Genomic DNA, 20,261 nt, shown 5'->3' with positions numbered 1-20,261 from the left:
TTAAATCCTTAAAATGCACACAACTGAAAAGTTGGAGGTACATGCCCCGGACCGGATTCGAACCCACACCCTCCGGAATCGGAGGCAGAGGTTATATCCACTGGGCTATCACGGCACGGCTAAAATTTGGTATTGAGATGTATTATAGCATGGATTAACACATAGGCTACTTTTTATCCCAGAAAATTTGTGGTTCCCGTGAGATATTTGTTACTCTTTAACGCCGTAACTTCTGAGCCGATTTGGTTGAATTTTAAAACCAAGACAGATAATACCCTGAATCAATACAAAGACCACATTTTATGCCGAAAAAATCCATGGATTCCCGAGATTTGCGAAAACCTAATGATTTTGATGGTATGAATATTTGTTACTCTTTCACACCTCGGCTACTGAACCGAATCACCTGTAATTTGAAGTAGAGATAGATTTTAGTCTGGATGAACACATAGGCTACTTTTTATCCCGAAAAAATCCATGGTTCCCCAGGGATTTGTAAAACTGAAATTGCACGAGGGCGAAGTCGCGGGCGTCCGCTAGTTTGGTAAATAACACAATATTGTGATTGGCCAGTCGTGGGATAATCGAGACAAGTGTAATCCGTGAATTAGTTTATTCAGATGTTGTGTAAGAGATTAGTTTCACGTTTGGCGGTGATGGGGAAGACCTAAACAAACATATGCATTGAATGACCTGAAACGAATGAGGTAGAAATACTTGGCGAAACATTGTAGAGAGAGTTTACGATTTTTTAATTTTCAATAATGCCTATAAAATACCAAACACTATTAAAAGATGGTCCATTTCAGGTCCACTCTTGTAGCCCGTATCATTAAAATTTAAAAAATACAAGGATTTTATTAAAATTTGTTAAAGTGAATAAATGACACTAAATAAAAAGAAATAAATAAAATAAAAGCCCAAGATTTTTAGTTATATCAAGATGGCGCCCATAGAACAACTATGACATGACAATTGACAGCAAACGTCAAATCGATTAATGCATTGAAAACGTCATCTATCCATCATTATTACCCTTATTAATGTTGCATTTCTTGGGAGATAATGAATATTATTTCGAAAGAATTAAAGTTCAAAAATATCTTCTTTTATTTCCGCTAGGGTACAATGACTGATCCTGGGCTCCACAGAATTTTGGACCATCTCTTTTATATAAAAACCCAGCCCCCTCTTGTTGTCCCAGTTGCGAAGCTCAAGCAAACGGCTGTCAGGACTCTAAAGTGAAGAACCACCTCCATTAAGGAGCCTACGGCCCTTCCTCGCACACCACACAATCAGAAATCAGAAAAAAAATCGAGCGAAAGCATCTTAAGGTAATGGTCGAAGCTTTTTGCTATAAGACCATTGACTAAAACGACTATCGGAACGTTAATGGTTGACACAAAAATGATAATTATTAATTGATAGTAATAAATGTGGATGGTACGAAGATTAAAGATTCATCAAAATTTCTGACAAGTTTACTCGACCGACATTCCAACTGTAAACAGACGAAATTATGAAATTGATGCATGGATTTGATCCATAGAGTAGTTTTCTAAATTAAAAATAGAAGTGTTAAAATAGACTAATAAAACGGGATGAAATACAGCTAGAGGCAAGAATGTCACCAAGGACGTAGTCTACGACGTAGACGCTAGGCGCCAGTATTATAATTCCTTTTATATTATTAGACATCGATTGACTATGTGCTAACTATGGGCCTCAAGCACACAGCGGACGATGGAACGAGCTATGCTCAGAGTATCTCTGCGTGATCGAATCAGAAATGAGGAGATTTGTAGAATAACCAAAGTCACCGTCAACGAGTCGCGAAGCTGAAGTGGCAATGGGCGGGGCACATAGTTCGAAGAACCGGTGGACGTTGGGTGCTAGAATGACGACCCCGCACTCGAAAGCGCAATTTTGGTCGACCCCCCATCAGGTGGACATCAAGCCAATCGCAGGATATCGTTGGATGCAGGCGGCTCAGGATCGTGATGTTTGGTAGGCCCTACAAAAGGCCAGGTCTTGCAGTGGACGTCCATCGGCGGATATGATGATGATGATGAATATCGCGCAAATTTAAAAGGAGTTCAGCTTATTTATTACCCCTGATAGATAGTGTCGCATATCACTTGACAGCACATATTTACCGGTAACTAGCCAATGCCGTAGCCTGCCACTAGATATAATCATAATCAACTAACACGAGACGACCTGCGGTTTCACTGCGTCTATCCCGAGGGAATACAAGGATAAAATATCCCTATGAAAGTCACAAATAACGTAGCATTTTATTGGTAAAAGAATTTCAAAAAGATTCAGTATTTATTCCCTATAATTTCACATACTTTTCCCCTTAATATTAATAGTATAAATTGACATGTAATTGAACATTGTAGAGCCAACATTTTCCGTGAAGCTACTGTTTTGAGGCTTAGAGGAAACTCATTCCAACTGAGCTATTATAGGTTTAATTGCTGTAATTATCGTAGATCACCATATAACTACGTATGACAGGAAAATATCACGAGTATTTCGCATATCGCACAACCTTTTAAATGTTCATTATATTTTATCTGATTGTTTAACTGCGTTCGTCCAAAACCCCTGGCTTTTGAGCGAGCGCAGAAAAATCGCCTTATGGGGCCAGAAGGCAGAAGCAGAAGAGATGGGCGGAACGACTCTCTGAAGACCTCGACTTGAGGGCCGTTCTGGAAGGATGTTTTGGCCTGAGTATCAGTCTGAGCACTTCCGAGATCATGAATCATTAAACTCACGTCCGTGTGACTTCAGATATCGGGGACATCGTCTTTAATGTAAGTAGCATATGGTGGAGTGCTTAGACTATTCCGTACCCGTACCCATAATAATATATAAGAAACCCATAATAATAGAGAAAGGAAGCTTAAATGATGAATAAGACCAGCAATCTGTCAAAACGCAATTGGCACGAACAGGTGCATAAAAGATATGCTATAAAAAATGCTTGTAAGGGTAGCTGCATGTGTTTTAATAATAAAGCGCCCTATGAAACCAGGAAACGTTTCTCAATAAGTGCAAACTTTTTATTAAACGCAAGCTTAATAACAAATGTATCATGTCGATACCAATTTAACAAAAGTTAGTTGTACATGAGCTTCTAAAAATGTAAAATAACAAAAACTAAATAACATAGCTGGTTTTTTTTGATCAAAAGTGTATAAAACACTGGACATTGAGACTAGACAATAGACATATTAGCAAACTCCACATTTTAGGACACAAGACGTAGTCAGCCTGAACAATCAAATCTACCTATTTCAATTTTTGAACAACTTTCCAAACGCTTTTAGCAAATATTCTCTTTACAGTTTAATGTATACGTATTTGTTAAATCATGATTAATAATTTGTTGAGCCGAGACTGTTTGGGAATCAAACGATTATTTCAGTTACGGACGAATCGCCGACCGAAGATGTTATGATACGCGCGGGATTTTGTTTAAAACCGTAATGCCTTCTAAAACATCGCACAGTGACAGAAGCAAAAAGGTTCCATATATTTTTTTTTAAAATTATTTTTTTTTTGTGTTTACAATTAATGAAAGTTTGGAAAAACAGTAAACGTGTTAAAGTTGTTGAGTGAAATACGTGTTGAACGACAAATTCCGTGCCGACGTTTTGTCGGCCTACGCAAGTCAAATAAGTGCCCTATAATGTTTAAAAAAAATAAAATTTGGTTGTAATTTTTTTTTGCGGATAGTACAGGATTTTATGAGAACAGATAAGATATGGATATTCTTTTTTCATTATTTTTAAAACTGTACGTTCTAGAATTATGCACTTGTTTGTTGTATAGGTATGCGATAACAAAATCAAGACAAAAAATATATTTTTTTTCAAAAGCTCAGATTCAGGAGCCAAATTAAAATTATTATGATTTTCTGATTTTTGATCAACCTCACTCTAATTAGTCTACTAAAGCGATCAGTTTCAGTTAAGATCAAGATTAAGAGAAAATTCCAAATAATACATACCAATATTAATATTATAAATGTGAAAATAGGTCTGTTTGTCTGTTACAGTTTGGCTAAATTTCATCTAAATCGGTTTAGTGGTTGTCTAAAGTGAAATATGTGGAATGAAAAGTGAAAGACAAATTTTGGTACGGTGATAGACCTTGGAGCAGAACATAGGCCGGAAAAACTCATGCTCCCTGCGGGATATTTCATTCCAGGGATTTCGGGATAGCACAACTTCACGCGAACGGAGTGTCGTGCTTCCAATAGTATCTAATGTGTATATCTAATCGTTCTATCGAAGCACTATTAAAATCGCGCTAAATTTTAAATCGTCGTCTATACTCGTAATCTTATACTAACGTCTAAAAGTTTAATAATCTAGCTAAAGCCACGAGTGTCGCGATTTTCGAAATTTCAACGTATTTAGAGTAAAACGTTTGCATTACCTACCACAATTGTGACAGGGATTTCACGAAGGCAGCGCGCGGTGGCGGGACGAGATAAGCGAGGTGACAGAAGATGACTCGGACGAGGTGGAGGCTGGGTACATCTCTAGCGACGAGTCGGCGCACGCACCCGACCTGGGGGACCGGCTGAGAGTCAAGTCTAGGGACATCTGGGAGCTAGGTGCGTATTGCGAGATGAGCGAGGTGACGGAAATGAAATGAAATGAAATGAGTCTTTCACAATGAGTTGTGTTTTTCTCAGAAACCTTCTTTTTGCTGAAAATGGGGTTTTTAGCGTATACGAGTACTAGGTATTTTATTAAATGACGAATAGAAGAGATTACTTTATTAAATTATGCGCTAGGGATCAATGTAAATAATTGTTTAGACCACTTACAGTAAATTTTACAGTACATTATTCGTAATTAGTGCAGTAGTAGGTAACAGGCAGGACAACACCCTTTGCTCGTCACTCACCATCTAATAAGTCCAGACCAATTAATTAAAAAAACAAACATTCGATCAGTTTTATCGGATGTCCTGCCTTTAGCGCTGCAGGCACGTGGACTTATTGGATAGTGAGTGGCTATTAGCATTAGATGTATTGAAACTGAACTTTATCCACTAACTCATTATTTGAGTTAGTGGATAAAGTTTAATCTTGGTTCATGTTTGTATTTTGTAGGAATTTGATGTCATTGTACGCACGCCGCGTTTTTCAAAGAATTCTCCCACGCTCGATAATTTTTTTAACTTTAAGAGATCTTTAATAATGATAAGTTTATCCTGTGTGAATAGAGGCTCTATCCGTCTATTTTACCATTGCTAATCATCATTAACAGCGTCTAAGGATTGGATTAGATTAAAAGTCTTGGTGTTGAACTGCACTATACGATTGTGTACTTCGTTCTAGATAAGTATGTTCGTAAACAAAAAAAATTAACCTTACATGAGTTTTGTAGTGGGTTCTTCTCGGACCAAGGCGCGTTTGGAACCTTCGTAACTTTACTTTTAAGTTTTCGACTTTAATTACCACCTCATAATTTTTTTTTAATTATCATGACATAACTTGACATTTCAAAAGCGCTTGTAAGCTAAGCCTAATTTTTTATTAATGAGAAAAAATACAATAAAGATCTTAAGCTAACTTATCCTAATAACTATACAAATCATGCCCACGTGGAATGGTGACAAGAATACTGGCTGCATTTCCGCGCTGGACAGCCACGCTTCCTTTGCGCAAAAAATGAGCCAGCCCTTCTGTCACCAGTCGTGGCAACTAGCCGCGGTGAAATGATTCAGTGAAATGTTTTGGCAAAAGGTACAAATATGTAACTCTCAGTCAGAGAGGCATACTTGAGCCACTTACCGGATTCAGCTTTTAGCCTTATTGAAATAAATGAATTTTGAAATTTAAATTCTACAGCGCCAGGCCTCCCTTCTGATGCAATGCATTCGGGGGCTTAGAGAATTACGTTCACTATCTGATATTAATGATTATGACCGATGGCTTAACGTTGTCTTCGAGACACGGGGGTGTAAAACCACAAACTTCTAGACTCTTCCAAAACAACCAGTAAAGTTTGATGAATAATAATATATAATAATAAATAATAATGCTCTGTTACAGAAGAAATACAACACTCGCTCCACCAGCTACCCTACGCTGACGAGATATCCGTGTTAGTGGAGACGTCGCACTACGAGGACGCCATAAGCTTCGTGTCCCAAGAGGACGACGAGGCGATGCGCACAGCCGTGCTGTGGGCGTGCTGGATGGGCAAGTGCTCCTTCCTGTTCAAGTTGCTGAGGATTGGAGCTGATCCGAACAGCGCTGATAATGGTGGAAGGTACGTGTATAACGAATGAAGTTACTATGAATCGTAAAAGTAAACAAATAAATTAATAATTGAAAACAAACCAGACCACGTAAAAGTAATAGTGAATCCGGACAGTAAAGCTGCCTGTCTACCAGAGCTGAGCGAGTTAGCGTAGCGGAGAAACGGAGTAATGCGGAGCGGAGTTGCGTACTGTGTCTGTCTACCGGAGCAGAGCGAGGGTGCGGAGCGTGCGTGTCCTTATGCAATTGGCTAGCTCTAATAAACAAACGCAACCTCCACTTAGGGCATTTCACAGTAAACCCAGAGGAAGTAAAACACATCTCAGCCAAGAAACTGCTGCTGTACCTGGCTAAAACAGTATTGGAGGGGAAATCTAGTCAGTGGCGATCACAATAGATAGGTAACGGTCAACGTGATACAGGGACCTCGAGAAGACCTGCGGAGCCGCGACATCAAGAAGAAGAAGAGGGTGCGGAGCGGAACCTATGTTAAATAAATAAACGTTAAATTTAATTAATTTAACCCCGCTCCGCTTTGCAGTCTTATGTTGAAATTTATGTTGAAATCCGTCAAAGTTTAGAGGGTGCTAAATAGGTAAATTACTACGAGTAAGTTCTAAAAAAATATTCAGTCTGTGTCAATCGAGCTGGTATACTTACAAGATGTTATACAGGAAGAAATTTTTTCAAGTACGGATATTTTTATATTTTGTACATAAACAAAATTTAATGAACACGTATTTTTTCTTTTTTTTTTTTAACTCAACAATAACAAAGTTATCGTTAGCTAAAGTTTAAACATTTAAACAGAATTTGAGGGTCACCCTATCGCTGTACTAAGTAATAGCACAGTAATAGGCAACTACAAAATCAGCTGGTAGGTACTAGGTTAGCGAGCGCCCGCGCCGAGGGCCGTTGACCTTTCTACGTTTATTTTTGTACCTATTATTTTTTATAATAATTAAAGGTCGTCACTTTTGAGTTGAGTATCGATTTTCCCTTCATACTTTATTGGGCTTAGGACCATCAATAATGCGTAATAATAATAAAAATTATAAACTTTCGATTGGAATAATGAAATACAAATGATGATTATTATTACGCAAACTTTTGCATTAAAGGTTGATTCGACTTAAATGCGCAAGCGACGGCAGATTGTCTGTCACTGGTCGCCCATCGGCAATTCGGCAGGCGTCCTCAGGGATTTTTCGATCCCCTCACCCCTGCCACCCCCGTCAGCCGAAGCCGAAGCGATATGACTACTGCCGGTATTTCTTTGTCGGCGTCTTACAAAGTGCCGCCAGCAGTTGCGCAGTTTGTTTGGGAATGTGTCCATTATTTTGTTATTTCTGAGACATAAATTGAAAAAAAAAAATACATAAAATGTATCGAACTGTTTGTAGATTTATGTTCTATTAATGATACAGAACCACGAAAAAAAATGTCCGCACTAAAGTCCGAATCACCCTGTATACCTAAAACAAAGTTCTCCGTCGTTTATCTGTTTCTTTGTTCGATATTATCTAAAAGACGACGGATCGGTTTTGCGTTTTTCAACAATTCATGAGGTAGATCGCAAAGCATTACATGCGCGAAAATTAATTCAAGCGCTTACGTAGGCTTCTTGCTTAATACGCCGCGTAAGCTGTCTCGAAAATACGCAAAAATACACTTTGTTCATAATATAGTAAACGTAAACAGTCATAAGACGTAGATTTATTTAATTATGAGTATACTAAAAAAGCAGAGTAACAAAAGAATGTAAACATTGTTCAAAATTCACACACAAAGGTATACTTGTAAAGGTAGATTCTCGTCTGTGTAGGTATTTTATGGACATGCACCTAATTGATAATGCCGAAAAACATTTTCTTTTCGTTATATTGCCTACCTAAGTCTCCGTTTTGTTTCGAAGAATTTCAAAATAAATTGCATAAAAAAACAAACAAATGTGGTGAAATGGGGACGTTTGAAGAGTTTTGATGTTTTGTTTTTAGGTCATGTCTATACTTAAGCTGTTTTGTGGTCAAGTTGGAATGCCTCATGAGTCGAATTGATAAATGATAATATTAATAAACAATAATAAAAATAATAGTTATAATGCCTACATACTTATTCAATTTGTTTCGAAGATTGTTCAAATAAATTGTATATTGTTACAAACTAGGGTTCGAAGATTTGAAATGAAACACCTGGTGACTCGTATGATACTCAGATTAAGGATCCACTCCTTAAAGTCTTAAGGAGTGGATCCTTAATCTGAGAATTAATACACTTCCAAACGTAGGCAGTTCGTTGTTCAAAATCGTAGCTGAGTTCACTATTGTTCACTTGTATCGCTGGTATCACTTGATGTTACTTTTTTTCGTTCCGAAAGTCAACTGCTCCATATCCGTCAGAATAATTCTAGACCATTCTAGGAATGCCTACACGCGTGTTGTTCCACGAAATTCGAAAAAAAACAATAACAAAAAGTTGTAAACAACTAGATATGAGATATGATTGTTATTATGATCCTTATGTCTCTAGTAATAGGGCTCTGCGTAACAAATATAGCTTGCGAAATGGGGACCTTTGAAGAGTTAATGCTAACGTTTTGTTTTTAGGTCATGTCTACACTTGAGCTGTTTAGTGGCCAAGGAGGAGTGTGTCAAGCTGTTGTTGGACCACGGCGCAGACCCTAATATGTGGGACGCGAAGACTGACAGAAAAGCGACCCCTTTGCATTGCGCTGCGAGTGCCAAATCGTTGTCTTGTGTTAAGGTGAGAAACTACTTTAGTGCGCAAGATAAGTTTCTTCATCATCATCAGCTGATGGACGTCATCTGCTGGATATGGGCTACTTGTATGAAATTCCCACGGTCTTGAGCCGCCAACGTCCAGCGGTTCCGTAAGACCCGGTCGATGTCATCGGTTTACCTAGTGGGGAGTCTGCCAAGACTGCGCTTTCCAGATAGGTAGTTATATAGCTTGAATCCTTCGTGTAGCGATGAATGAAAAATTCACGACTGTCGCACCTCACTTCCCCGCACGCCCGATTTCACATCAGTACAGTCTTTCCCCCCGTCGCCCGCATATCATGGGAGTGTCATCAATGAACTTGCCAGACTATAGAAGATAAGTATGCGCTTGGCCAAATTCAAAACTATTCAATTGTCCGCTTGATCTTGATCGAATAAGATTTTGTCGTCTATCTGTCTATCCATCTCCAAGCGCTGCACTTAACAGTGGATTTAATTGACGTTGCAGAGGCACCCCCTGGGGACCCCCTAGGGGCACCTAGAAAACTTTGCAATTTTATTTTTTCTAATCATATTTCCTGTAGTCCTATTTAATGGGAATAACATAATTGAGAGGTTTATATGTGCGCAGAAGTTATGCCAAAGTCCCAAGGGTACAAAATCATAGACGACAGGAACTTATCCTATAAGAACTTCCTATGAGATTTGGTCTTAAGAATGAAATAAAATAAGCTAGGTAGGTTGGTAAAAGAGTTTCTTCGCATTTTATATAAAAATTCAAAAGGCTTTTTATACATTTTATTTACATTTGATTACACTGGCGCCATTTTGTTGGGTAACATTTTGCAATCTTGTAGGTAGGGACGTGATTGCTATAAAAATGGGGCTTCTGATCAAAAAACTATTATGATAGTACACATAAAATCATAGATTTATAAACATTGGTTACCTAGCTTGTTTTCAATCGGAAGTTAAAATATTTAAATATTTACCTACCCGCAATTTGTTTCACGTGAGGTAAGAGGAATTTTGTCTTGGAGTGACATTTGTTTATTCACGTTTATTTATGTGAAAAGTTGAAAACGCGAAAAGTGTTCGAAATGGCAACAGTAACGGTGTGCGCTCTGTTCTGTTTTAATTTTAGGGAAACAAGAATATTTCTTCTCGAGGTCGTGCGATGAAAACTGGTTTAAAATTAACACTTCCTTGTAAATTAATTGTAGTTACATTGTAGATGTGATGTATCTAATAATATCTTTGTGACTGAACTTATACAGTGTTTTTTGCGATAAAAGTCGTAGGTAGGTATACTTAACCAACCAACCGCGTCTGCAAGCTAATTCACTATCTTTGATGTAGACATGTGGTTCATTTATACGAAATTGAGATTTATGTAACAAATGTCATCCGGTGCCTACTGGTGGATATCATAGAGTAGGCAGATGACATTTCTCCATTGAAAACATTTCACTTAAAAACTGCAACAACTAATAATTTTGCTTTGACAGTTTTAGAATTATTGGTAAAGAAAAAGGCCTTTAAATATAATCTAATATTCAATAAAATTCCAAATTCAGAGCAAATTCAACCTTAAGGATTGTGTTTAAGGTTGAATTTGCAAACGCGACTACTTGAATTGAGAGCCAAGAAGTTGTGTTTGGTACTCATTGAGTGGGGACGTTTTTTGATGAGATCGATGCATTTCTCACTTGATTTGATTGATCATACAGACCAGAATAGTGAATAGGCCAGCTGGTTTGAAAATAACAACATGTTTCAGATGAATCTGTTTTCAGGTAGTATAGGTAAAGCTGTTACTTTACGGATGTTGCTGTACAATGTTTAATCATACATTGTAGAATTAACATGTGAGGATGTTAGGATTTTCATGCATGCTCATTGCTCACGCAGATAGATGGTTTCGACGGTCTTGCAGACTAATTCACTAACTTTGACGTATGTTAGTTGACGTATACAAAATTGAGATTCTAAGTAATAAATGTCATCCGGTGCATACTGATAACCTTTCGTGGGTAACATACAGTAGATAAATGACATTTCTCTATTGATTTGATGTTTATTTTAATAGATTGTTCATAAAGACCAAATTGGTTAAAATTTAAATTCAAAATTAATTTATTTCAATTAGGCTTAGTTTACAAGCACTTTTGAAAGGTGAAGATAATGTCATAATTTAATGTAATCTAATGGTGGTAATAATAGTCGAATACTTAAAATTAAAGTTACGAGGGTTCCAAACGCGCCTTGGTACTAGAAGAAAGCCAAGCACAACCAAATCAATATAGTGAATAGTAAAATAGGCCAACTGGTTCAAGCAATTCTTAGGTTACATATAAGTTGTTTTACGAAGAATAGGAAAAAAAACATTAATTTTGTGCTCTACAATGTTAAATTGAGCATCTCCTGATAGCTAGAGTCGAGGTCGACATTTTTGGATAGGTATTTGGGGCGAACTGAAATTTTTATACCATTAAATTACTAAAATACTTAAAGAGTAAATAAACCAATCGGGGTTGTTACTACCCTATAGGTCTCGTCTCGAGACTGGTCGCGCGTCCAGGCCTCCAGGATGCCGCGAAAAGTAAAATCAATGAATTAACAATTTTCCAGTTACTGATAAGCCACGGAGCGGACGTCAACGCTGGCTTGAACGAGCACTCTCCGCTACACTACGCGGTGCTGAGCGACGCTCCAGAAGTCGTCGAAGCATTGCTGGACGCTGGCGCTTGTCCCGACACTCCGCAGGTGACTTCTTCCCTACCCCTAACGTGGTAACTTTTGGCGCAGTGGTATGCGCCGAGGATTTACAAGACGGTCCTGGGTTCGATTACCGGCTGGACCGATTGAGGTTTTCTTAATTTGTCCAGGTCTAGCTGGTGGGAGGCTTCGGCCGTGGTTACTTACCTACCCTACCGAGAAAGACGTAGGTACTGCCAAGCGATTTAGCGTTTCGCTACGATGTCGTGTAGAAACCGAAAGGGGTGTGGATTTTTATCCTCCTCCTAACATGTTTGCTCGCTTCCATCTTAGATTGCATCATCACTTACCATCAGGTGAGACTGTAGTCAAGGGCTAACTTGTAAAGAATAATAAAAAAAAACTTCACCCTATTGGGTAGCACAGTTACGCAAGCAACCAACAAGTTATCGGCGACAAACAGAAATTACGGCCGCTTATAATAAGTTACCTACATTACGCGGTGTTGAGTGACGCACCGGAAGTCGTCGAAGCATTGTTGGACGCTGGCGCCTGTCCCGACACTCCGCCGGTGACTTCTTCCCTACCCCCACCCTACCCTAAACTAACTAACCTAACCTAACTTCACTATTGGCTAGTACAGTTACGTAATCAACCAATAAGCTATCGGCGACAAACAGAAAGTTTAGCCGCTTATAATAAGTTACATTACGCGGTGTTGAGTGACGCACCGGAAGTTATTGGCGCATAGCTGGAAGCCGGCGCCTATCCGACACTCCGCAGGGGAAGCTGGTTTATATCATTTAACAAACAAACTAGCAAGCCAAACAAGTATACTATAATATAATAATATAGTACATCAAAGGAAGTGTATGCGTCTTGAAGAAAATCTGATTTAGAATGAGGCAATTGGATTCACTCCTTGTATAATAATGTTTATTGATTAACTTTCGTTAGTTAAAAAATTACCCAATGAATATCATTAAAAATAATAATAATTAATATGATATTGGTATAAAATAGTTTTTGTAATGTATATGTGACAGGCTACATACTGTTGGCAATTTATGAATATCCGGCTCGAAAGACCTAAAATTTAAACAGATTAAAGTCAAAGTCGAAACACTCTCAATTCAAATACGAGTAGGTTTATACCAGGCCAATACAAAAAAAATATATAAACAATTATTGAAGGACATATTACTACCGGTGACAATACTTTTACATGTTAACTTAAACATTATAATTTCAAGTGGTCAATACACCAAGGTATTTCCAAAGAGGTTTCCAAAAACTAGCAGTAATTATTCTTTAGGTATTGTAAATTCATCGTAATAAGGCAAATTTTTATAACGACAATGACCGGCCAACCTGAGGCGAACAAAAAACACAATAAAACATCTGAATGAGTCGACCATTGTTGTTCAAATTAATTCAAAGAAGAACTACGCCATGTCATTAGCGAGTGAATAAACGGGTTGTGTAAGATTAATAGATCTTTTTGGGCTTACGTTTACGCTGTATTTAATCTTTGCTTGTTATTTTAACCTAGAAATCGGACGCTATTAGAATTATGCTAGCCGTGAAAATCTGACCTTTAATTTGTATTAATTTCACACAAAGGACTACTACTCGTATATATTGAATTAACAATTTTATTAGTTAGTTTAAGATCTATGTCTAAGGTGCATACAGAGTCATTGCTACACGGTAAACCGATTGTGGTGACGGGTCGGTCTAAACGGCCACCAATCTATATGTTAGTCCGCTAAATCTGTGGATATATATATGGGTATTATCAAAATAAACTGAAAATGTAATAAAAATGCACAACAATTCTGAAAAAACAAATGAAAGGTTTCTCGTCACCCCAAATGTTTCTATAACCCTGATAACCATCGTTTAGATCGAGAAGTGTGTGTGTGTGTAGATGGATTTTCTACATACGGCTCTCTTTTGTCTTATCGCAACGAGCATAAATATCGATCTTTTCCATTGTTAGACAAACTTATCTCTAGGCGCGCGTCTTAGACTCAAACGATAGTAGTTAAAGTAGAGGATATACCAGAATTGTCGACCCAAGACTTCGTTTATCCCAAAGTCGATTCAAGCGTAACATTCCTCTCCAAATTACAGGTATTCACAGAAACCCCTCTGCACGTGGCAGCATCGCTGGGCTCTGCAACCTGCATGAAGCTACTGCTGGACGCGGGTGCAGATGTGCGAGCAGCTTTAGGTCCAGGTCGGGCCACCGCTCTACATTTGGCTGCAGTGGACGGCCACGCGGAGTGCGCTGGCCTTCTATTAGAGCATGGAGCACATATTGACTGGCCAAATTCTAGAGGACAAACTAGTCTTCATTTAGGCAAGTAATCGTCATCATTAACAACCCATATTCATCTTACTGTGAAGCACGAGGCTCCTCTCAGAATTAGAGGAGGTTAGGCTAATTATCCACCACGCTGGCCCAATGCTTGATGGCAGACGTCACACACACGTAGATAGTTAAGAACATTTATCAGTATGCAGGTTTCCTCAAGATGATTTTCCTTCACCGTTTGAGAAACGTGATGTTTAATTTCAGAAAAAATAACATAACGATTAATTTTGCAGCGGCATTAGCACAATCAGTGGAAGTAGTGGAACTGTTGGTGGCTAAGAGAGCAGATGTTCGCGCAAGGGACATAGACGGGAGGACGCCATTACACGGAGCGATAGTGAGGGGCGCGCGAGCGTGCGACGTCGCCAGGTTGCTGCTGTCAGTGGGCGCTGACCCTAACGCGCCAGACAACTTCGGCTATACTCCGCTACATATCGCCGCTTTGAATGAGTTCTCTGCGTGCGTTTTATTGCTCTTAGGTAAGATATTACTGCATTATCAAAGTCAGTAGCAGTCAGTAGCATTACCAAAGTCAGAAGCAGACGTTCGCACAAGGGATATAGACGGGAGAACGCCACTACATGGAGCGATCATGAGGGGCGCGTGGGCATGCGACATGGTCAGGTTGGTGCTTTCAGTGGGGGCCGACCCTAACGCGTCAGACCATTTCGGCTACACTCCGCTTCATATCGCCGCTGAATGAGTTCTCTGCATGCGTTATATAGCTCTTGGGTAAGATATACATTACATTTGCAATAGACAGTAGAAACACTGTAACTATTCATGGGTAAAAGAGCAGATGTTTGCGCAAGTTATGAGCAACGCGGCCAGTATACTGTCAGTGAGTTCTCTGCTAGTATTTAATTGTCCCTAGGTATTTAGCATACTCAGCATTAGCACATTCAGCAGAAGTATTGGAACTATTAGCGGGAAGTTTGCGCAAGGGACATAGAGATCGTGCTGTTATCAGTGAGGAGATATTGGAAAATCACATAGGTAGATAGATCTCAAGTATCTATCAGCAAAAGTACAGCTATTATCATTACTGAAGATCATTAAGAAATAAAAAAAATCGATGAGAGACAATTTTATATTTTATAATTACTCATAATTATACTTCGTTACATTCGAATTATAGTAGATATTCTGGATTTGGATAATGTAGATTTTGATAAATTTAGGATCTTCATTAACAATTTTGAATAAAATACAGATTACGGCGGCGACGTAACGCTAAGGACTAACGGCGGAGTGTCGGCTCTATCGTTCATAGTGCGACGAGTCCCCGACGTGATCCCTCGATACATCTGCAAGTTTGATGATGCCGTGCATGTCAGTGAACACGAGATAGGCGATGTTGACTGCGAGCTCACGATTGACTTCAGACCGCTTGTTCCTTGCCTTTCGAGAGGAGAGGCTGAGTTACTACTGGCTTTTGTGGAGGTAAGAATTAAAGAATTCATCGTTATCAGCCTACTTTTGCCGGCTGCTGGCTTTTGTGGAGATGTGAATGAAAGAATTCATCATTATCAGTGGCTTTTGTTGAGTTATGGATGAAAGAACCAATCAAAACACGACTGAAATATAAATTGCCAGTTATTGACTACATACGAAATTTTGTCAATTTTGGGAAATCCTTTCTTTGCGGATATCTCGGCTGTGTTAATTTTAGCATGGCCATTTTTTGCATATTTTTCTATACATTATCTAATGGTATTGTTTAATTATTTTCTAGCTAGCCCTATATTACGATTGGCCTGTAAGTTTGCATATAATTGAAATACATTTCTTTAACAGGTCGGTCGAAAGGATCTTTTGAAGCATCCAGTAGCGGAGACATTCCTATTCCTAAAATGGCGGAGGATAAGAAAATTCTTCGTCATGAGTTTCGTGTACCACGCTATATTCATCACGCTGTACAGCCTTTATATTTTACGTATGTATTTGTTTCTCATATTAATTGATTACAAGATACTTAACATTGAAAATACACTTCATCTTAGGGTGGACTTCAATAGGTAGGCCGGCTTTCCGGCATAAACTGGCAGACTTTGACCTATTTTGTACGTTCGATTTGGTGATTTTTTTGGCTCTCAATCAGTTTTTAACAGCGCTTTTTCGGCACGCTTTGGGTTTCCTCGGACTGTGATGTTAAGACATCTATTTCCGAAGTGACCGTACCATCTAAAATGGACTTCCTGCAGATCCCCATGTCACGGATACTGAGCCCACAGAACACAGAAAGGTTTCACAGGAAAATCAAGGTTTTTTATAATCTCCAATGGGCAGCTGATCCCCTGCCTCTTCTTGAAAACGCACTGCTTAAGAGTAAACATTGTCTGTGAATGTTTCTATTTATTACACTGATGGCGTTGCCGCTTGGATTTGTGGCCTTTTTTCGAAAAATAGCAGAATAAATTCACTATTCATAAGAAACTTTTCATAAAAAACACTTGCTTCTATTGTATTACATCTTCCGATGTTTTCAGAAATATTCCTATGTGAGGACAGGACGTGCGACGTGCCAAGCTACCTACGTCCAGTACAGTACGTAATAGTGCTGCTGAACCTATGCTTTATGACCAAAGAAATATTCCAAGCATGTCTAGATTTTTCCGCCTACATCCGACAGTGGGAGAACTGGTTGCAGTTGCTCATAGTTACTGGAGTATTCTTGTGTACGGTAAGCTCTGCAATTTTATCTATGTAATAGGCCCAAGATGTCTGCCACGACATAAAATCTTGTGAAGAAAGAAAAAGTCGACCAATAGCGACCGAACCGGAAATATTACTCTTTTTGGTCGATGACATGCCATTTTGCCTTCATGACATATGTCGAGGTCTACAGTATGCCTAGTGACAGTTTTCAATGTTTTCATAATGTGACTATCGCGTAACCGTAAACGCGAATTTCTAAGCAATTGAAACAGCACCACCTAGTGGCACAACTGTTGCAATTAATTTACAACAAATTCGTGTTTACGGTTACGCGATAGTCACAGTATGAAAACATAGAAAACTGCCACTAGGCACTCTGATGATACAAGTAAACCGATCAGTAAACACATATAGATACGAATACAATATTGTTTGTTTAAATGTTATTTTTCGCTTTTTTATTTATAACATGTGATATTGTTTTGAGTTTTTGAAATTTAAGAGCTTTGTATTTTAACCCTGAACCGGCAAAACAGAAATACAAAATGAGTTATTTCGTATTTTTTCAGATTCCAACATGGTACCGAGACAACGGCGTGACAAATTCCAACACATCAAACTGGCAACACGATGTAGCCGCTATAACTATTTTCTTTTGTTGGTTCGAGTTGATGATGATCATAGGAAGATTTCCTACCTTCGGACTGTACGTGCAAATGTTCACGACAGGTATAAAGATCTAAGTTATTAGCCGACGCCCCGCGTAGTTCTCGATCCCGTAAGAATACGGGGATTAAATATCGCGTATCTCAAACGGTGAAGGGAAACATCGTTAGGAAACCTGCATACCAGAGAATTGTCTTAATTCTCTGCGTGTGTGAAGTCTACTGATCTGCATTGGGCCCGCGTGGTGGACGAATGCCTAACCCTTCTCATTCTAAGAGTAGACTCGAGCTCAGAAATGAGCCGCATATGGTAACGATGAGAACACTTCCTAAGTCTAAGCTTAAAACCCCTCTCGTATGTCTGTCCTAGTGGGCTTTAAAAATATGCACACACACACTTTCTAATTTTTTGCCATTTTTTTGCAGTAACAGTGAACTTCGCAACATTTCTCCTCGCCTACAGCTGTCTACTCATAGCATTTGGCCTCGCATTCAGCGTGTTATTCAGCAACTACCCCGCATTCCACCTGCCCGCTGGACTGGTCAAGACTGTCATGATGATGTCAGGGGAACTGGAGTACGAGGACATATTCTACAATAACTGCACCAACTCGCAGATATACTACCCCCTGACAGCGCATGCTATGTTCTTGATATTTGTATTGCTCGTGACTGTTATACTGACGAATTTGTTGGTCGGCTTGGCTGTGAGCGATATACAGGTAAATCTATAAATATTTCTTTTGTATAAAGTGTCAATGTGCGCTTGTCAAGATTTGCGTGGATTTTACCCTAATGGGCCTGACATATTCGATGAGTGGCATGGGAAGTTACGTTACTCTTCATGCCGCATAGTCTTGCTGCAGGCTCCATTTTTTTGAGTCAAAGACCGGAAATATGAGTACGGAACGTCGCGATTAATTGCGAGTAGATTGCGGTAGTGTGAGGAGCACAGTGTGGCTCATTCCAATATACGACGGTCCTAAGTCTGATCTCTTCTAGCCGGTCGTATCGAGTCACCGTCCTATCAGAATCAGAAAATAAGTATGTTTCCGCATGCACCTGTAAATTAGAATATATGCTGCGTAATTCTTGAAAATTCATTGCTTATTTTCTTTTATTTCTTGTGTAAGTGTCGTGTCGTAGGCTACGTAATGGGACCTCAGCGGCGTCACCGGGGGTTTTGCGCGAACGCTGAAATATCGCCTGATGGGGCTCAAAAGCAGGAGCAGAAGAGATGGGCGCAACGACTCAGTACGGTGCGTCTTTTGGGAGTCGGGCGTCGGCTTAGAGAGCTGGAAGCTTCGGAAGGGTGTTTTGCCTGAGTGTATCAGTCTTGACCTCCCGTGACCGTAGATAGATATTTTGAACGTCTACACATCCGGATGATGTCAAAAATGTCTATGTAGCTAGTATTTATGTTACCTGGAAAGCGTTGTCGGCAGTTACGTCGTCGTCGTAAAGGACGTTAACCATTGTTACTATTTCTACATGGTAGGCACTACAAGAAAGCGCCGGCCTGGACCGGCTGGTGCGGCAGACGCAGCTGGTGGCGCACCTGGAGAGCATGCTGTTCAGCTCGTTGCTGTCGTGCGCGCCCCAGCAGCTGATGGCCGTGCTGCGCTGGGGCGCGCTGCTGACCGCGTCGCACATGCGCACGCTCAACATACGGCCCAACGACCCCAGGGAGAGTAGGGTGAGACTATTGTATACCTTTGCAAATTCAGCTTCGCGACTCGTCGAGCGATGTCTGTGACTTTGGTTCTTTTGCGGATCATTTCTGATTCGATCACGTATCGAAAGTACGCTTAGCTCGCTCCGTCACCCGCTTAGCGAGGTCCATAGTTAGCAACCAAGTCTCGTAGGACATCACTGGCAACACACACTGTTCGAAGAGTTTCGCTTTTAGGCACTGCGGAATTTTGGACGTAAAGATGTCACGGAGTTTAGAAGGCCCAACCAAATTGGATTCCTTGATTGGGCCTTCCTTGGATTGCATGCGGGTCCAGCCACATTAACTTCCTCATTTTTTGTCTCATAAGAACATCCAACAAAGTATTAGAAAAAAAATTAGCAGTTAAAAGTTAAAATGTAAATTATTTTTCAGATACCAAGAGAACTGATAGCGTCCATCTACAAAATGGTGGTCAGCCGAAAGGCGACAAAGAAGAGCATACGAAAGAACAACAATTACGAATGCAGAATTAAAAAGTGTAAAGGCGAGGAAGATATTGAGAGACAAATTGTAAAACGGAAGAGCTATCTCTACGATAGGTTTTCAAACGAGAGTCAAAACGTTGAGAGACGAAAGAGGACTACTTCAGCAAATGTTGAGGCTAGAGCCCAGAGACCAATGTCTTTCAATATTAACGCAATACAAGAGATATGTATGGTTGATATAAAGACTCAACTTACAGATTTGACAAAAAAACTAAATAAGTTTGTCGAAGCCACAGATGCAAAATTGAGTTGTATTGAGAAAAAATTGGATGACAGGCAGCCACCTTGACAAAATTCACAATAAATTAGCATTAAATTGAGATTTAGTTAAGGGTTTTTGAATGTATTTATATTTGAATAAATTTATTAAGAGAACTGCTTTTTTAATGTAGCACTTAATTTTTAATCATATTTTATCCTACAATGATATGAAATAACAAGGAAATGTGTAAAATCCCATGTCAATCTATTCTAGAAAATCTCTTTTGCTTTGTATGTCGAAGTAAGATGACAGACAGAGTGTTTGTGTGTATAAACTAATGAGTTATTATATATATACACAATACACACTGGTACTTTTGTATGGG

At 39.3% G+C, this 20,261-nt stretch overlaps 2 protein-coding genes across 2 annotated transcripts in view; one reads left to right on the top strand and one right to left on the bottom strand.

Moving 5' to 3' along the window:
- LOC112051368 (ubiquinone biosynthesis monooxygenase COQ6, mitochondrial) overlaps positions 1–20,261 on the bottom strand; it is a 36,245-nt gene that overhangs the window by 13,937 nt on the left and 2,047 nt on the right. The window lies entirely within an intron of this gene.
- Positions 3,396–20,049, top strand: LOC112051367 (transient receptor potential channel pyrexia). The gene is made up of 14 exons (XM_024089971.2): positions 3,396–3,536; positions 4,471–4,633; positions 6,083–6,302; positions 8,899–9,055; positions 11,665–11,799; positions 13,888–14,116; positions 14,365–14,610; positions 15,345–15,574; positions 15,929–16,067; positions 16,621–16,814; positions 17,359–17,518; positions 17,881–18,176; positions 18,953–19,150; positions 19,562–20,049. Exons 1-14 carry the CDS (start codon positions 3,498–3,500, stop codon positions 19,961–19,963), a joined length of 2,808 nt encoding a protein of 935 aa, XP_023945739.1. The 5' UTR covers positions 3,396–3,497; the 3' UTR covers positions 19,964–20,049.

Source organism: Bicyclus anynana, chromosome 21, assembly GCF_947172395.1.
Source record: "Bicyclus anynana chromosome 21, ilBicAnyn1.1, whole genome shotgun sequence".
Classification (NCBI taxonomy): domain Eukaryota; kingdom Metazoa; phylum Arthropoda; class Insecta; order Lepidoptera; family Nymphalidae; genus Bicyclus; species Bicyclus anynana.
Note: the sequence above shows the minus strand (reverse complement) of the source record. Positions and strands in the feature narration are given on the sequence as shown.

Bases quoted from the DNA above. Each gene is read 5' to 3' on its own strand.
- LOC112051367 (XM_024089971.2), top strand. From the start codon at position 3,498: ATGCCTTCTAAAACATCGCACAGTGACAGAAGCAAAAAG. The intron at 17,519-17,880 runs GTATAAAGATCT...ATTTTTTTGCAG, and splicing joins CGTGCAAATGTTCACGACAG to TAACAGTGAACTTCGCAACA. The intron at 18,177-18,952 runs GTAAATCTATAA...TCTACATGGTAG, and splicing joins TGGCTGTGAGCGATATACAG to GCACTACAAGAAAGCGCCGG.